Source organism: Tamandua tetradactyla, chromosome 2 (assembly GCF_023851605.1).
Source record: "Tamandua tetradactyla isolate mTamTet1 chromosome 2, mTamTet1.pri, whole genome shotgun sequence".
Classification (NCBI taxonomy): Eukaryota; Metazoa; Chordata; class Mammalia; order Pilosa; family Myrmecophagidae; genus Tamandua; species Tamandua tetradactyla.
The window spans coordinates 106,388,000-106,406,993 of record NC_135328.1 but is presented as its reverse complement, the minus strand read 5'-3'; the positions used below and the strand labels follow the sequence as shown (position 1 = coordinate 106,406,993).

Here is an 18,994-nt window from a genome sequence, read left to right as displayed (position 1 = left end):
TTTTCACCTTTAAAATGAAAATATTAGTTGTTCCTTGCTCACTGGGACACTGACAAGACGAATTAATATAATACTTATAAAGTTGGACACAACGCCTGACACATACTAAGCACTCAGAACATAAGAGCAATTATTTTCACTACTGTGGAATTTATCACAGATTCACTTTTACTCCTGTTTGCTCATTCCTTTATTCAATTAGCATTTATTGAGCATTTACCACAAATTAGAAATGGGCATTGGATAATACAGGATGCCTGGCTTCTAGAAGCAGGTGTATGTAGTGGCTCTTCATTCTGGCTGCACATTAGAAGTGTCCACTACCTAAGCCTGTTCCATACCAAAGCATAAAGAATCTCTGGTCGTGGGGCTCAAGCTTTGATATGTTTTAAAAGCTCCTCAAGAGATTCTTATAGAAGCAGCAAACATGATAGCTCAATTCCCAAAGAACGATGGCTGGATATATACATCGGACATCAGGTAAACTTTTAGGGAGGAGTTCCCTACTCAGCCTGCTTCAGCTGTTGCTTGTATGTCTCTTTTGCTTTACTAATCTTCTCAGGAAGCAAAGATCATATTTTACTAAACTCTCAATGTTTGGCACCATACTTGACAAAGAGTACATGCAGGACAAGCTTATCAGTGTGACAAAAATGAGCCGTATTTCTAGGCTTTGGCCTGAAAATCTGAGCACAGTATTTCGAGACAGAAGAATAATTACACAGCCATTTTCTCAAAATTAAAAAAAAAGTACACTCTTGTAAATGAACATTTCCCCAAATATATTTCCCAAGCCTCAAGGCTAGACATAATGGTTTCTACATACCAGTTTGCAATGGAAGGAGTGGCATGGGCAAAGCTTTCAAATTAATTAAAAGAGACACACAGGCACACTTCATGCTATTCTTTAATCTCCATTCTACTGTGATAAATGTAGAATGACAGGGATGGACCCAGGCTAACAAGCTAGAGGCAGGACCCTATGGAAGCTCGCCAAGTAGCCCTCAAAATCACTACAGCAGGGCCAGGGGCTCAGAAGAAGGATGAGGAAGAAAAATAGCACATTGCCTCAGCTGTTTCACTGACATGCCCCAAAGAGTGCTCCGAAGAATGCCCACTAGACTGCCCATCCTCCTTTGAATAGTAGCAATTTAAATAACAGACTAAAAAGGAAGCCACATGCACTCTAATTAAGAATGCAAAGAATAATAACAGCAATTATGATTTACTGAGGCTTTTCAGGCATGGTGCTTGCAATATTTCTTTGAATCATGGCAGCCAGCCTCCAAGATGGCACCCAAAGACCCTCGCCTCATGGAATACACAGTCTTGTGGAGGTTCCCCTCTCACACTAAATCAGGGCTAACACGTGTGACCAACAGAAAACCATAGAAAGAACTCTTTGTGACGTCCAAGTCTAGGTCATGAAAAAATTGCCACTTGCAACACCGTCCCTTGGACCATTTACCCAGGATGAAGCCAGCACCATGTTAAGCGGCCATTCATGCAGCATTACGGAGAGGCCCATGCGAAGAGGAACCAATCTGCCTGCCCCAACCTGACAGCCACTTTCTAAGTGGATCCTCCAGGTCCTGCCAAGCCCTCGAGTCTTCCAGCTGAGGCCCCAGAATCACGATGCCGAGGAGAGTCATCTGCTCGGCCCTGTCTGAATTCCTGACCCACAGAACCCGTGAGACACTTGTTTTAAAAAAAATAACTCTTGTTTAGAAACAAGATAAATCTTACATAAGAGCTAGCTACTTTATTTTGCAGTTGAGGAGAGTTTGTGTAATTCATTCATGGGCACAGTAAGTAAAGGCACAGGGATTTAAATGTAGATGTGCAGATTGGAGAGTCCTAGGCCTGAGTCTGTTATACTAGTTCTGACATATTAGCCTAAGGTGTGTAATCTATGTCCCATCCCTTTTGTAAAGGAAAAAGTAATTATTTAATAGGAATCTTTGAAGCTCTTTGATTGTTCCTACAATCCTTTGTTCTTTCTACATGGCACTCACCACTCTGCTCCTATTTTAGTCGTATCTCTGCTGCTAGATTAGAAATTCCTGGGGAGCAGAGCTAGCATTTCCTCATCGTAGTGCTTGTGAATAATAGGAGGGTAGGGAATAGAATGTCAATTAATCCTGTGGGCTCTAGTTGGCCATTTGTTCTGTACCATTCTCAAGGGGAATGACCTTAGGCAAACTGCCTAAAAGTCATGAGCCTCAGATGCCCCACCTTATCACAGAACCAGTATTAACGCAGACCTTTGCACTGTAATTAACATATTGTCTGGCATATAGGAAGTACTTAATAAGTATCAGTTATTTGAATTATGATTTAAAAATGTGTTGAAAAACAGTACATTTAACAGCCAAATAGGAGATCTTCCCTCAACTTTTCCTCGTGTGAGAAAGAGAATTTCCAAGAAAATAGCAGTGGTTCTTCCAAGTGAAGGATCTCACTAAATAGGCACCGAAACCTTTAGATGCTAACACCTTTGGCCATGGTTCCTAAAATTAGAGACCAGCCTCTTTCACTAGAATGATGACAAGAAGGAGGGAAGGCGGAAGTACCCTTCCAGTTTCCAATGGGAGGTGTGCAGACAGTAATGTGACTCTTTTCTGTAAATAGAAATGTAAGGCAAGGAGGGTCTCTGCCCTACAGCCCCCATGCCTATATTCTTATCATTTTGTCAGCTCACTCAAAGTTCCTTAGCTCCTGCCAACACTCACTCCTGATGTCTTCCCTTGTAGCTTATCCTTTTAAAGTCTTTTAGTTAATGAGCTGTCAAGTGTCTTACTGCCCTTCAGGTGATTCCTACTTAAGTGCCATTTAGAATCCCACCTCCCTTTGAATTTAGCTTTATGGCTCCCTTTTACCTTACAGGAGAGTCTTATGTGTGCAATTGTTTGGGGTCCAAAACATTCTCACAGACTTCCACTTCTGGGTGAGACCAAGAAAAGGGAAATTGGGAGAAATATCTGCCACAGTCACCCAATTTCCTAATGAGCACAGATTCTTGGCATTGCAAGATGTTGGGTAAGGGTCTTGGAGGATCTGGGGGGCAGGGATCAAGAGGCATATGCTATCTTCAAGTGGTACCCAGTCTAAAAGGGGAAATTAAAAAACACTATTAGTAACTACAATACAAAGTGCCAAGCAATGGAGACCATGAACTAGAGGGAAAGAAGTTCTGGGAGAGCAGAGGAAGGAAAATGAAGACAGTTGAAGTCGTAGAGAAGCTGTTCTGCAAGAGTCAAACTTGGGTGTGGGTTCTGAAAGATGGGAGAGTCCTGACGTGAGGAGATAGTAGAAGGGCAGAGGACTGGAAGGCATGGAGGCACGAAAGCATGAGGCAGGCATGGGAAATGCTCTGGACTCATGATCTTTCTTCTATCAGGAGACATTGTGTAGAGAGGCAGGGAGGGGGGCTGCAAAAAAAATTAAAGTAGTGTAGCAGAAAATAGGCTGGCAAAAAGTAGCAATTGCTATTTTTGAGGAAGAGAAAAGTAAAGGACTTTATACACATAATAGGGCAAATCTGTAACATGGATTTCACGACTAAGACTAAGTTAACATTTTAATCAATTTCTCAATGATGGGAAACATCACTAAGACTATCTAGAGAAATATATTCTGAAAGAGAGGCAAAGTCAAGTGAACTCGGGATCACTCTTCCCAGTGTTTCCCTCCCTTAATAAAACATCTGCATGAACCACTGAACTAACTACAAGCTAAATGTTTTCCAACTGTTTTTTTTCCTAGTCTAGTTTTAAAAGCTATTATTTAAAATGAGAAGGCACACACAGATGACTTAAATCAGGAGTCTGCTACCTAACAAGAGTCATTTCACTGATTTCCAAGAACCAGTACCTATTGACCAGACTGATTTCAAAGTGGAAATGTGTATAAGAGGTGAGCACTATTACAGACAGATCTAAGAATGTCTGTCCTTAAGTATATTATTATCCTCTGCTCCAAACTTAGAAAGCCACTGCATAGTAAGTTCTCAAGTGAGCCCTCTGATGCTTCCTTCTCTTTTTGCCTAAGAACCAAAGAGCTAAATTTAACAAAGATCTAGACAACATCCCAGGTTATTAACCAATCTCAAGTGGTGGGTCTTGAAATAGTAAAAAGTCCCTGGTGCCTGTTTCATGTGCTCCCCGTGCCAGCAGGCATTCTCTACACGAGTTAGGTGGCCTGGGTGTGGCCAGTCTTCCTTTGCCAGCTTACCATATACCACATGCTTGGCCACTTGGGATCATTGAAGTAAGTAGACTGGGCACGACTGAGGTCATAATCCCTCTTTGTCCGTTTTTTTACCACTTGCTGTTGGATCCACTCCACCTGCCAAGAAGAAGAACACTTGGTGAGTGTTCAAGTTCAGTGAGATTAGCACAAAAATAAATGACAGTCCGGGGACACTTTCTATCTCAAGTCTACAAAGTCAAATCACAGGCTTCCTTCTGGCAATTACAATCTCCAAGTCCAGGAGCTCAGAGATTTTATAGAAACCTAGCCCTATTTTATTTTTAATATAGCATTGTAAGCTTTTTTTGGAGGGCATAGTTTACTCACAACTTATTAAAGATTGATAGTGTTAATTTTTTAAGGTAATTTTTTCACCCTTACTTTATACTAAGGGTCAGGGAACTTTTCTTTAAAGGTCTAGATAGCAAATACTTTAGGCTTTACAGGTCAGTTGGTCTTTTTGCAACAACTCAACTTTGCCATCGTAGTGTGAAAGCCACAGACAATAAATATATAAATGAATAGATGTGATAATCTTCCAATACAACTTCATATACAAAAAGAGGGGGCAGGTGGGATTTGGCCTATGGCCCATAGTTTATGACTCTTGCCATATACTATATATAAAATTTGAAAAACACTCTGGAGTTGCAGATCAAATTTTAACATGTCCTGGGATCAAATATTCTTGGAAATCAAATTTTTAAAATGACTTTCTACAACATAATGTAGTGGAAAAAGAACTGGTTGGGGAATCAGAGAACCAAAGCCTCAGGCCTGTCTTTGGCACAAAATTGGATAAGCCAGTCAATTTCCTGAGCCATAGGATCGTGAGTAGCTTTAAAGTTCTAACCTACTGCATTTGAGAAAGTGCTAATATTTAGCTAGATCGGCTTTGCTGAAACAAAATAACTGAGGATTAAGGGAATTTAGTGTAGAATTTCAATCAAATGGTAGGGGTAGATATGGGGGTGTTTTCTAAAGCAGGTAACCATCACAATAACAAAAAAAAATGCACATGCTCCAGTTTCAACCGAGCACCTCAAAGACAGTCTCAGGGTCAGTGGCATTCTGCAATTTGTTCCTAAATGCTCTTGTGTTGGATTTCTTTTGTATTTCTTAATTAGAGACAGCTAATTAAGTCATAATGCTCTGAGATGTTCTGTTTCAGCATTCATCCCAACTCTCCACAATGGCAACTAAAAATGGGGAGGAGTTAAGCTGGGAGTCCACGGCTGTGATTTCATATGTCCATATGTACGCACTTAGTAAAGATTTCAAAGCCTCTCTTGCCTACTTGATTGAAGGATTACTGGAGGAGAAAGGACACTAAGATACTGATTAACAAGATAAACTATAACAAGTTCAAAGTGCACAGCCAAGGAGGTACCGAGGTCAAAAGTAAATTTCTAGGTTTTCATGTTGGGAAATATATTCAATGAGAATTTTGGCATGCAAGATGACTACAACAATGGATTTCTAGTTAACAAGGAAAAAAAAAATATTTATGATTATGACCACAGCTAAACATCATATACGGGCCTTCTCTGACAGGTCATTTAAACAAAATACCAGTACAGGAAAAAAATCAATACATGAATAATTAATATTCTAGAACATTAACGTTTTTCTGCTGCTGTTTTAATTAAGCTAGACCAAGCTAATTCTCTGACACCAAATCAGTTTAAACACACACTACACACACACACACACACACTTGTATGCTGGATCAAATGTATTGCATCTGTTTTTTTTTAACCTATCTGAACAACAGTTTTCAGGAGAGCTAGCAGGGATCCTTTGTTTTTTTTTAACTTTCGTTCAAAAGACTATTTTTAAAAAGCCACATCTAAACTAATGCAGCATTAAAAAATGTGTGTAATTTGTTTTTACTGAAGAGAGCAGTTTCTGACTATTCCTAAAAATTCAGAAAAAAAATCAATATCCTTCTCAAAATGAAGCAGAAAGCCTGGGCAGAAAGTATGAACATGCATGTACTTGTCCTATTTCAAGGAAATATTTTAACATCTTCATTTCAAACACTCTTTCTAAGAAATGAGTTTCATTCACTCATTCATAAAGCATAACATGCTAATTCTTTGTCAGACACTGTGCTAAGAATATAAAAAAGGGAAGAATAGTCCCTACCTTGGATGGACTTACATTTTTACCAAGGAAATTTAGTGAGTATTCCACAAGTCTCCACTTGATAAACATACAAGCATCTCTATGAATGACATCTGATACAGCATTGATTAGACTATTTATGAACATTTTGACTATGCAAATTACAATTGCAGCCCCCACCTTAAATGACTGTTGATAGGACAGGTCTTACTCCAATAAAGTTGAACTATTTCGAACTTGCCTGCTTGGTAAAGAAGGCTGCAGATCTGTTTAGACAAATCTCTTTTCAAACCGATCCTAAAATGGCAGTGGCCTTTCCTAAATGAGTTTCCAGTAAGTTCTGAACTGTCAATCAATATATGTACACAAATCAGAAAGTGTCAAACCTCTCCCCAGTATGAACTCAATAAAGAGACTCCTTGAGATCAGGGCAATCTGTACTTGGGTGGGGATAGAAAACCAAGTGAGAGCCATTTTCCTAGATGAATCATAAGTACTCACATAGAACAAAATACCTTACCAAATACCATCTATTCTGTAATTTTACAAAACAAAAATGTTAAGTTACAGGGCTTGGTGGCTAGAAGGTGGCTCAACAACTGGGCATACAGATATGACTGCAAATCACTCTGTCTGATCACAGGACTGCAATGCTCAAGAATAGTCAGTGGTTATTTTGGTGTTAGACACCATGTATTTTGCCTTGGTGCTTGACGGGTATGAGTAGATAGCCCCACATTTTTTGGAAAGGAGGAAAAACACCTCTTGGATGGGAAGCTTTCTGTGACTGGAAAGACCATATATACAATTTTAAACTACTCTCCATATGTCTATCCTTGAACCCTTTGAGGAAAAAACTCAGAAGTAATGCATTATACGGATTTCCTTTCTTGCCAGGAAATCAAATGCAAAGAAAAGCTCATTTCATAAAACTGGTCAACTCAAGACAAACAAAAAAGTTTGGCTTAACTTCCAAAAATTCTATTTTCCTATACATAAAGGAACTATAGCTAATCCGGAATGTAAAAGCCATAGGGCCTTTGAAATCATCAGCCTGTCCTCCATTAATTTCAATACACAGGTGCTATAAGGTTTTAAGGACCCTCCTTCTTCTACTCACACCTCTCCTCCCTATCAGGTCCAAGTGAAGATTGACTATTCGCCTTTTAAGAACCTTTGTCTATATATGAAAACAAATTACAGCATCATTTAAAAAATGTATCCTGCAATGAAAAAGAATCAGATCTATTAGATTAAAATATATTGTAAAGCTAATAATCAAAACATATACTGGTAGCACCCGTCTATAGATATATTCATGGAATAGAACATAAAAAATGAAATTGACTCAATACATACAAAAATGTGGTATGTGATAACAGTGTTATCTTAAATCAGCAGGGAAAACCATATTTCTACATAAATGGTGGAACAATCACCACCTGGAAAAAGAATAGTAAAGTTGAAACCATTCTCACATCTAGCATCGGAGTAAAATCCAAACGAATTAATTATCTAAATGTAAAAGTAAATAAAACCATAAAAGTACCATTAGAAATATGGGAATTTTTTAAAAATATGACCTTATGGTAGAAGATGCTTGTCTAAGCAAAATGTGACTTAGACAAATTGATTTATTGAATCCCATAACAATTTATAAATTCAGCATGGCCAAAACCTCAAAAGAAATGTAAAAGACAAATTGGAAAAGTTTACAGCTCCTACGATGGACAAAAGACTATTTTCCTAACATATAAAGAGTTTCCACAACCAATAAGAAAAAATCAATAGAAAAACAAATGATATGAGTACAGTAATCTCTGAAAAGGTAAATCAAGTTTCTTAAACACAGAAAAATGTCTAATCTCATTAGATGTTTTCCTATGTATAAAGGCAAAGTAAGACAAAAGTAAATTAAAACCACATTAGGATCCCACTTTTCACCTTTCAGACATAAACAATCTACAAGTTGATAACATGCTTTCAGGAAAGGGATGGAAAAATAGTCAGGTATATTTGGGAATGAAAATTTGTACAACTCTATGGGGAGTATTTGGACATTATCTACAAATGTTATAAAATAAATCATTTTACTTTTAAGGACTTATCCTACATATTTATATATGCTCATGAACAAGGTTGTTTACTGTAGCTCTGTTAGTAATAACTAAAACTCGTAAACCACCTGAATTTTTATTGATAGAGTTTAGTTAAATAATGACATATCAATAAATGGAATACAATACAACCATAAAAGAGTGAAATGGATTTTATGCGCTGATAGGAAACAACCACCATGATAAAATTTTAAGTGAAAAAAAGGTACAAAACAGTTTATAAATCATACTGCATGTCTGCATCTCCCTGAAGTGATCACATAAAAGAAATAGATGGCATTGGTTGTTTTTTGGGGGAAAACCAGGTGACTGGGATAGAGGTATTGGGTAGAAACCATTCACTGCATACCTTTTTATACCTTATTCATTTGTGAATTATGTGACTATATTACCAATCAACAAATTACAAATTTTTTAATTTAGCATTTCCCATTTGATTAACAAAACCATTTCAAATGGAACAAAATGCCTAAACTACAAATATTTTCTTAAAGCAGTAAAGAGAAAAATGGCATACAAAAAGTGGTTTAAACGGTTTTATATTATGTTCTCAGATGATTTCAGTAGAGAAAAAGTCAGTAAGATTTTTTAAGTGCTTAGAATTTGGGGAACTTAATCTAAAATCCTAGGTTTGCTACCAGCCACCTGTGTGACTTTGCTAAATCTATATATACCTTGTTTCTTATCTGCAAAAGGAGAAAATAGTATATATGCCCTCTAGGCCCTCCGGTCAAGCTTTGAAATTTTATCTATACAGTCCAATTTTCTCTGATTCAACTGGGATTAAGAAGTTTGTGCTCAAGCTGACAAACCATCTTAAGTTGTTCTGTGAAGATGAAAGACTAACAATAGAAAGGGGTATGGTGAATTATATTACTTGTTTCATGATTTGAGTTTAGTAGTGCTCAGAAAATAAAATATATGTGATTCCATGTTTATCTTTTTTATTATCTTTGGCAAAATGGTAAAAAAAAAAAAGCATTAAAAGACTTTCTTCTCTGATTTTGAAAAGAAAGTAGACAAAAGAGCTGAGAATTTAAACAAAAATAAAAGCATGAGTTAAACACATAATGGCCTTTTTGCTATGCAAAAGGAGAAGGATCAATGAAGATATTTTAGTACTGCTATTCACAGCCCTTAAAATCCAAAAGTCAAGATATTTCACAAGTTTTCTAAAACTCCAGTCAAGAAATCAGAGTTAATCAGTGAAAGAATCAGAGATCTAGTAAAAGGCAGTCTGTTTCTTTAAATCTTTCTCTATCTAGTAAATGGCAATTAGTCAATTATTAAAGATGCATATTGCTATTTTTATTTATCAACCTTTTTCTGAATAAACCCATAATGATTTGAATTCTGCTTATTTCTAACAGCTACCTATGAGCAAAATTAGCATTACTTTTGATGTGATGGAGTTTTACTTGAGATGCATTGAAATCTTATTTAGTGACTGCAAAACATCGGATATTTACGTTAGAGAATAGTACTGTCAGGAATTGGGGAAATCACAGTTTTTGAAAAGTCATTTTGAAGGACTACATGTACATTTAAGACAGTATTAAAGAAGGTGCTACAAGACCAAACTGAATATTCTGAACCAATCATAAAATGTTATACTTCGTTGACTTTCTCCAAGTGAGGCAAACTTTTAGAAATGTCTGTCATCAATTTAATCTTGCCATATCGTGTTCAGTGGGAAAAAGGCATAACATTATTGCTCTAGCTGTATTAGAGAATTAAAGTCATATTTCTCTCCTTAAACTATTCCATGATTATTTACACACTTCTAAAGATTTAATTTCCTGTTTGTTGCCTGTTCTCCCTTCCCCCAAGTTCTGATACGATGACGTATCAAAGGGAAAATACACGGTCACATATAATTAAAGCAGAAAAATTTATTCCCTGCCCTCAAGGCCTTATCATGCTTACTCAACTCCAAAATTATTTGTTGAGTATCTACTATGTAGCAGGCACCGTTTCATGTGCTTCAAAGAACAATGAACAATCTAACCAATCTCCTGCCCACAGGAGGTTTCCATTCAAGTAGGAGTGAGATAATGAACATGGAACACATTTAAAACAGTGCAAAATAGACTTTCATGGTACTAAGGGATGAAAAGATAAATAAAGTAAGGAGGCAGAGAGTGATGACAAAAGAGGGCATTATTATAGGTCAAGTAGTCAAGATGGGGGTCTTTGAAGATTTTAATTCAATTCTGAATAAGATGAAGCCAGCCACGTCAAGGTTTCAGAAGATACCACAGATAATGCGATATCTATGTCTAGTTAATGTGAAGGTCCCAGAAAGGCTGCGCAGCTGGCTATCTGGCCACAGATGCCCACTGAAGTCTGACAGGCCCTTGGCAACACACACAAGGAGTACATTTTGCCCTCCAGTGGAAAGGAGAAGATACAGGCTCACAGAGGCCATGGAAGCAGATTCCTACTCACCTGGTCAGGTAATTCTGGGGTCCTAAGCACCTGGAATATGATCTAGAAATGGGGACAAGGGTTTAAGGTGGGCATGTTCCTATGTCTCCACGGCCCAACAAACTCTTCAGCTGAGAGGGACAAACTCGGGTGAACGAGGGTCCAAGCAAAGCCCCGTACAGCACAGTGTCCAGGGCAGGGGCCTCTTTTCTCCAGAACTAGGGTGGGTCCCTTGAGATGCTGCCCAGTATGAACTGCTCCAGTAAGAGAGCTTTGATTCTGTTCCGTCCAGTAAAAATCACAGGTTGGATGTCAACTAAGTAATAGACAAATTATAAAATGATCTCTAACAGGGAAAGAAAGACTGGGTCCCAAGTATGAAACATTCAAACAAGAGGAAAGGACAAGGGACATAAAATGCAATTTTAATGTAGCAGCAGGTATAGAATATCAAACTAGAATTCAGAGGCACAGAGTCTTAATCATGTGCCATGTGCTGAGTCTTAATTCAGGCTTACCAATTACAACCTCGGCAACTACATTAAAAACAGTACCTGTCCTTGGACAAATCTTGCAAAGAAATATTGAATTAGGGTGTAGAAAAAGTAAAATTCTTACTTCTGGAATTCTACCCCCTGAAGCCCAGTTCATGTTCTTTACACATGCAATAACATGATGACTTCCGTGCCCAGAAGTCTAGCAGGGCTAGATTATTCCATGACAGGTAGTGCAGAATAATGAAATGGGGAAGTATTCTATCCAAGCGTTTGGTAGAGCACTGCCAATTAAGATCCTGGCCACTTCGGGCAAATGATATAAATCCCAGTCTTCTGGGGGTGCACGGATAGTTCAGTGGTAGAATTCTCACCTGCCATGCAGGTTGGATTCCTGGTTCATGTACTTTACAAAACAAAAAAAAACCAAGCAAACAAACAAAACAGAAACAAACAAACAAACGAAAATTCATCAAATGGTGCTACAGTAACGGGATACTCATATGGAAAAAGAATGAAATGTGACCCCACCATACAGCATACAAAAAAAAAAACCAATTCTTAGTATTCTATATCTCCATTTGCAATAATATCTTATAATAACGGTATTATTGTTACGAGAATCAAACCATAAGATGCTACAGAAATGCCAGCTCCTGTAGCACTTAGTAATGTGTACTAAGTACTTTGTACTGGGTACTTAGTGCTGCATACTTCATGCCTATTCCGATTTCTTTAAGGGAAGTAATTATGTTTTAGTATCCTTAACATAGACAGCTATGATTGGCACATAGTATTCCCTCAATAAATAAATGTGGAATGATGGATGGATAATATTTTAACATTGCATTAATATATTTTTCTGGTAAGCATGTCCAAGTTTTCTAGTTACGAAAAAAAAAAATAGCTGGGCAGTGCAACAGTGGCTCAGTGGTAGAATTCTCACCTGCTATGCTGGGGACTCGAGTTTGATTCCCAGTGACTGCCCATGATAGAAAAAAAAGCTAAAAGTTTGAAACAGGAGAAGGTACAAATTAGTGATTAGAAGCATATGATTAATCCCACCAGGAATAATACAATATTTTGAATTTCAACAGAAACTTAGAAGCACAAGTATGATTATATTAGATCCAGTGAATAGCATGTAAAATATTACTGAATGACGTTTTCTTTCTATGTATTCAATTCTATTTTTTAATGTATCATTGAATTCTTTGAATACTACTGCTGTAGAGGTGTATTTTTTTTTTTTGTATGTTGTATGGTGGGGTCACATTTCATTCTTTTTCCATGTGAGAATCCCATTATTGCAGCACCATTTGTTGAATTGTTTGTTTGTTTTTGTTGGTGTCTTTGTTTGGGAAGTGCATAGGCTGGGAATTGAACCCAGGTCTCCTGCATGGCAGGCAAGAATTCTACCATTAAATCACCCTCACACCCGCTGCTACAGAGTTTTTTATCTTCTGAGTTGGGATCATTTCCTGCACTTTCCCAGTCTAAATCTCAGAAGCAACAAAAGACAGTGTTTACATTAAAATGAACAAACACAGAAGGACGAAGTAGTTGTTGACACAAGTCAAGAACCTGGAATATCATTGCAAATACCAGCAGTCATTTCATAAACTTTAAGGGCTTAGGGTTGGATAAACTTAATGAAACCCACAGCGTTAAATGACGCATCCTTCCAGACTGACAAACAGGATCTCCATCATTTCAATGGTCAATGACTAGTTTGTAATCAAAAGAGCACAGCAGAAGTACGATTCGTTTTTTCTTTTGGTGCATGGTCTGGGAATCGAACCTGGGTCTCCTGAGTGGAAGGCGGGAATTCTAACCTCTGAACTACCTATGCACCCCCAGAAGTATGATTTTTAAAGGCAGTTATGGAGAGAGAAATATTAAGAGCAAGGAAATGACTGGAAACAAACTCTTAAAGCTAAGAGGGAAAAAGTGTCAAACTGATAAGAAAAAAAACTATTTCTTTAGAGGAGTTTTATTTTTGAAAATCTGAATAAGACTAACCATCCTGGCTGCTAGTAGTAATTCTCATAAGCAATAGTTTTTCCCTGACTTGAGACAATATAGCTTTCCAGGATGAAATTCCAGTCTTGTTTTATTTGTGTCCTGGGTTTCCTAGGCTTCTAAGACTCTTTCCTTATTTGAATAAAACTGCTCCTGAGGTTTTAGCAATAAACCCTCTGGACCAGCTATCTTCTATTCAGGTTGAGGGGTACCCAGCAAATAAAATATGGCTAACGTATGAGATGATAAGTCATTAAAAACTTGTTGAATGACAAGATTATATCCAAAGAATTTTTTGTTTTCTAACTTGAATATCAAGCTCTTTTCTTTTAAACTTTAGAACAATTAATTTAAGCAATAAGAGGAAATTTGAGAACAATTTTGATTGCCTAAGAATTAAAAGGAAATGGAATTCTAAAGTACTTAAAACTAATTCTACTGTCTGAATGCCACCTGGGGTTAAATTCACACGTTTGATTAAATGCAGTCTTAATGCAGGGATTGAATTGGGCAGCACACAATTGCCTACTGCTTCACTCTAGGATCAAGATCATCACACATTACAAACACAGTGGCATGACTTCATTCTACATGGATTTTTTTTTTGAATAATCACCTTCTACAGCCATTTGAAAGCCAAGCAATGTAATTAATAAAACCTATTCAACATTTAAAGTAAGTTTAAGTTATATTTCATTTTATTTTAGTATAGCTGGAATTTTAGGTTTTTGCAAGAATGACAATTTCATCTCAAAGCAAAGCATTACTCACTTAATGGATTTTGGTTGTCTTTGACCAATCCTACAACTCTGTATATAAATCATTCAAAATATTCCCAGATCTGTATTTGCAAAAACTGGATGCCCTCAAGTTGTACATCAAGTGAATACAAAGAGGAGCTTTATTTTGTACAGACTGGAGAAATTGTCAATTCATCTGAGATTAAAATAAAAAGAGGCAAATGCTGGCAAAAGAAAGGGCAGTCATTCTCATTATTTCCCTAAGCAGAGGACATGGGGTGATCTGCTAAGTATCAAAAAGTATGTCAGCATCTTGCTTCTCAGTATAACACATCACTTAATTCCATGGCTCAAAAGCAATGATCACAAAAGTTATATTCACATAGGGATTAAAAACTCTTCCCTTGTGACTAATTCAGCTCCGATGCACATACTCTTATTCATCTAGCTGTTAAAATATAAATAGTGATAGCCTTTGTTTCTAAGTTTCCATTATTTTGATGGCATGAAAAAATTAGGGGCGGTAGATGGTATGAAAGTTCAGAACTGCATATATGCAAAATTTTTATTTCATCCACTTTATTTCTCTCTTTTTTTTGTGATATGAGGCATTCTCAATGCACTAGAGTCTTTAGTTTTTTCAATCTTGTGAGCATCTTTGGAATATCAAGATTTACATTCTTTAAAAATTAAAGAACCATTCTACCAGATGGTATGTCACAAACTCTAAGCTTTATGAATCAAGTGGGCTTGGGTAAAAGAGTCAACATCTTCTTGTTGCCATAAGACAAATGTGCAACTACTGGGGGTAGTGCATGGAGGCTACCCAGTTGTTCTATGTTTCTTTGAGGTGTATTTACATTTTTAATCCTAAAATAAGTTCAAAATCCATTAATAGATGAGAGAGAGAGCAAGAGAAAGAGAGAGAGCATGGGGGCAGGCAGTCACTGGTGAGCGGTGTGGTTGGAGAACTTCCATACTGGGTCCCCTTAGGACCCCAAGTAGCGGAGGGAAATGAGAACGGGCAGCCTTAGAAGAAGGCCTGTGTCTTGGGTGTCCATTATATTTGCCTTTGTGGAACTGTAACCTTACACTTGGCAAGGAGGGCAGAAATATTTGCAAACCAAACGCTGGAATTGTGGCAGCTCTTAAACCCCATCATCACCCTCAAAATATTTAGCAAACAGCTACTTTGCTCAGGGTGGGGGAGACCACGGCTTTCAGCCTCAGGGAAAAACAGTGTCCAAAATCATGGGCAAAGGGAAAGGGATTGGCGTATTCTCTTTCGAATCCAGTTGTCTGAAGAATATCAAACATTTTTTTTTCCATTGAGTGCTATTCCCTCTCCTCAGAAACCACTGCAAGGCTTCCAGCAAGGTGGTACTTGACAGAAAAACCTGGAGCAGGTCCTCACGACGGAGTGCTCTGACGGCTGGAGCATCTGTCCCCCAGCCCTGAGAGAAGGTCCCACTTCTCCGCGGTCTTCCTGGGTGTCTCTGCGGAAGCGCGCCAAGTCACTGCACTGGCTGAATTTGTAATTCATACCCACCACAGTAAATTATAGGAGCCCTGGGCCTGAGGCTCTGGGAACAAGAGAGAAAACACATGTTCATTACTGTCATCAAATCTGACACATTTTCAGTCTGAAGACCCAGAAGCTGCAGGTCTCTTTACATCAAGCTTCCTTATTTCATGCTGTGTGTTTTGGATGGCTTGCCCTGGAGTCCGTTGTGCCAGTGTTCATGGAAATGTGATGCTTTTACTTTACCAGGAGGGTATCAATAATTTCCTCTCTGGCTCTACTCCCTCCCTCCCCACCCTCCCCCAACAAAAAGAGTTTCACTCTGGCGCCTTCAGCCCTCAGCGCTGGAGGGGGAGCTGATTTCACCACGGTTCCCAGCAAACCTACCCAAGTCTCTTGGCTACAGGAGAAAAGGCCTTCAAGATGTTAGCACCTGCTGAGTATAGTATACTCCTTAGAGACTTCATTAGCCGGTCAGAGTCAAGGTGCTGAAGTGGATGAAAACAGAAACTACTGGCTAGAGGGAATTTGAAGCTTAGGCATAGATTTCATTAAGATCCAGGCCTGCTAGAGCTGGGTCTATGGGCTTCTCTAGCTCCCATAGCAGCGATGCTATGCCTTGCCCAGAGTAGATACCCAATAAGGATTTCTCGAATGAGCGGCGGTATTAAGTGTTCTTTTAAGTGAAAGAGTAATTGGTAGTCCAATGGTTTTTCAGACCCCAAACATGTAAAAGAAAGCAAAAAAGCAAGACCTAGTAATAGGGCTCTCAATCTCTGGAAAGAAGGGGAAAAAATAATATTATGTCATTTTCAAATAGGAGCCTATGGATTTAGGTTCATATTGTTCATTGAAGTTTCTGTGGTTGAGCCAAGGTTTGTATAATAGAGGTAGATTTTTTTTTCTTCAGGTTCTTTTGATTTCCAGTGAGTAGAGACTTCTTGGGTCATAATGATTTAAAAAGGGCAATTATTTCATATTTTTCATTGTTCTGTGAAAAATAAAATCTTTCTATTATTTCATTACCACCACCAAACTGTCCCATGGAAACATTATCCTTTATCAATGGGGAAACTGAAGCACAGTGAGGTTAAGTGTCTTGGTGAGGCCACCACATAGTGGTTAAGGGACTGAAAGAAGATCACTGAGAAGTAAATTCCCTTCAGTGTGTCTTTCCCTAGAGACAAAGGTTCCCTTCTGAAATACCCTCTCAGCTCTTGGAGTGGATTAGGGGGAGCTCATCTTTTTTCTCACCCTCTGGACCATCACAAGATTTCTATGCCTAGAGGAAATGAGGCAAAACTGAACAAACATTATACTAAAAGCTTTACTGGGTGAAAGGTGAGGGAAGATGGTGGGACAGAGAATGGCATTTACTGAACTATGAACTTTTATCATCAATGCAAGGAATTTTGGTGGATACTCAATTACTAAACTGAAGCATTATAAAATGGGTTAAAAGACTAATTTGTTGGGTAGATTGAAATACTAGTGGTCAATGAGAGGGAGGGGTAAGGGATATGGGACACATGAGTTTTTTTCTTTTTCCTTTTTATGGCTTTTTCTGGAGTGATGCAAATGTTCTTAAACTGATCATGGTGATGAATACACAACTATATGATGATACTGTGAGCCACTGATTGTACACCATGTATGGAATGTATGTGTATGAAGATGTCAATAAAAATATTTAAAAAAAGAGAGAGAGAGACTAGTTTGTCTGCATATGGTAGGAGAACTGTCTGATGAGTGAGGAAATAAAAACCTAAATCAGGCAAAAGAATTCTTAAAGCACAGTCAGCAGCGTTGGAAGAAATCCTTTTCCCCCCAAGGGCACCTTCTGACATGTAATTTAAGAGCACATAAAGTTCAAGGCTTGAAATCTACCCCCCACCTCCACCCCCACCCCAAAAAACCAAATTTATGGTAACTAAAATCCTTAGTTACCCAGCTGCTCTGAATTATACTGAATTACATGAGGAGGCAAAGGAAGACTTGATGGTTACTGATTAAAAGTTGGGCTTTTGGAGTCCAAGGAACCTGCGTTTGAGAATTCATGCTCCTCCAATAGAAAGCAGGGAGACCTCAGGCAAGTTACTTTCAGTTTGTAAAGCTGAGAAGAGAATTGAATCTAAATGAGTCAATTTGTGTCAAATGCTTACTTTGCACAGTTCCTGGCACAGGAATATTCACCATACCACCATGGTGATCTGTTGGTGTGCCAAACTATGGCCACCAAGGAGTTGGCTTCTTATTTAGCCCCAAGAGCTGCAAGCTTGAGTTTAGTTCTAATTGACCAGATGTGACAATGAAGGTCAATGTTCTATAAATAAAGAAACACTGGACCAGAAATAAGCCCTGTCACCTCTTTTAAATCTCTTTTAAATCTCATGGGTACAAGCTTAAGGGTTTGGGCCAGTTCAGTGATTTGACTCCAGGGGTCTGGAGAAGTGCCTCCAAACCCAAGGAGGTTAAGCAGTAAGGTCCCTTTCCTCCCCACCCACCAATGTAGAACATCTCTGCTTGGTAAGAGTTCACCTGAAGATGTGTTATGCTTCAAAACAGAAAAGGCAATCTCAAAGGTCCTATGATCCCACGTGCTCCGTCAAATCCTATTAAGTCTCTTAAATGTTTTGGTCTACTTTTTGTCTGGCATTAGGTCAATTTAAATTAACCATCAAGAACTGACATCCAGATGGTATAAAAAAAATCATATACACACACATAAAAAATTTTTTTTTGATTTTTGTTTTGTGCAAACAAACTTTCCAGCTACTTTTTTTGATGGAGTAATCAGCAGTAGCCCTAGAAGGGAAGGCTACTGGGGAAAGCTCTGTTGATGCCAGAACTCCTCCAAGAACAGGCCCTGATGGCTCCCCATTAATGTGGATTCCTAAACCTTCTGTAGAATAATTCTAATGAACACAAATGTGTTGATTCACCAAAGCCATGTTTAGAAAATCAAGTCGGCAATTGTGATGTATAAAATGATATGTATGATGATGTGAAAAATTAAATAAGCTTATAATAAAGATCATAAGATGTTTCTACAAACTGGTCCCTACCACTGATTATAGAAAAGTGGTAAGTCTTTATCCACAAGATCGATTAGAGCTGACCATTTTTTAGCAGTTCCACATTCATATCCCCAACTCACTCAGATTCTCATGTTCTCACCTCTTACTGAACACTAATAATCCCTTTGCTTGATTTCTCTCAACTTCTAGCCTTTTGCCAGAGGACCTCAGTAGATAAATTCTTTTATCCTAGCATTTTCTTAGTGAAACTTGTATT

The 18,994-nt window shown here is 38.1% G+C and overlaps 1 protein-coding gene across 3 annotated transcripts in view; it reads right to left on the bottom strand.

Moving 5' to 3' along the window:
* The window catches only part of PCSK5 (proprotein convertase subtilisin/kexin type 5), a 441,103-nt gene that overhangs the window by 352,476 nt on the left and 69,633 nt on the right, over positions 1-18,994 (bottom strand). For all 3 annotated transcript variants that reach the window (XM_077148451.1, XM_077148453.1, XM_077148452.1), the window contains exon 3: positions 4,234-4,347. In XM_077148451.1, the coding sequence (XP_077004566.1) occupies positions 4,234-4,347 (114 nt within the window). The remainder of the gene's footprint in view (positions 1-4,233; positions 4,348-18,994) is intronic.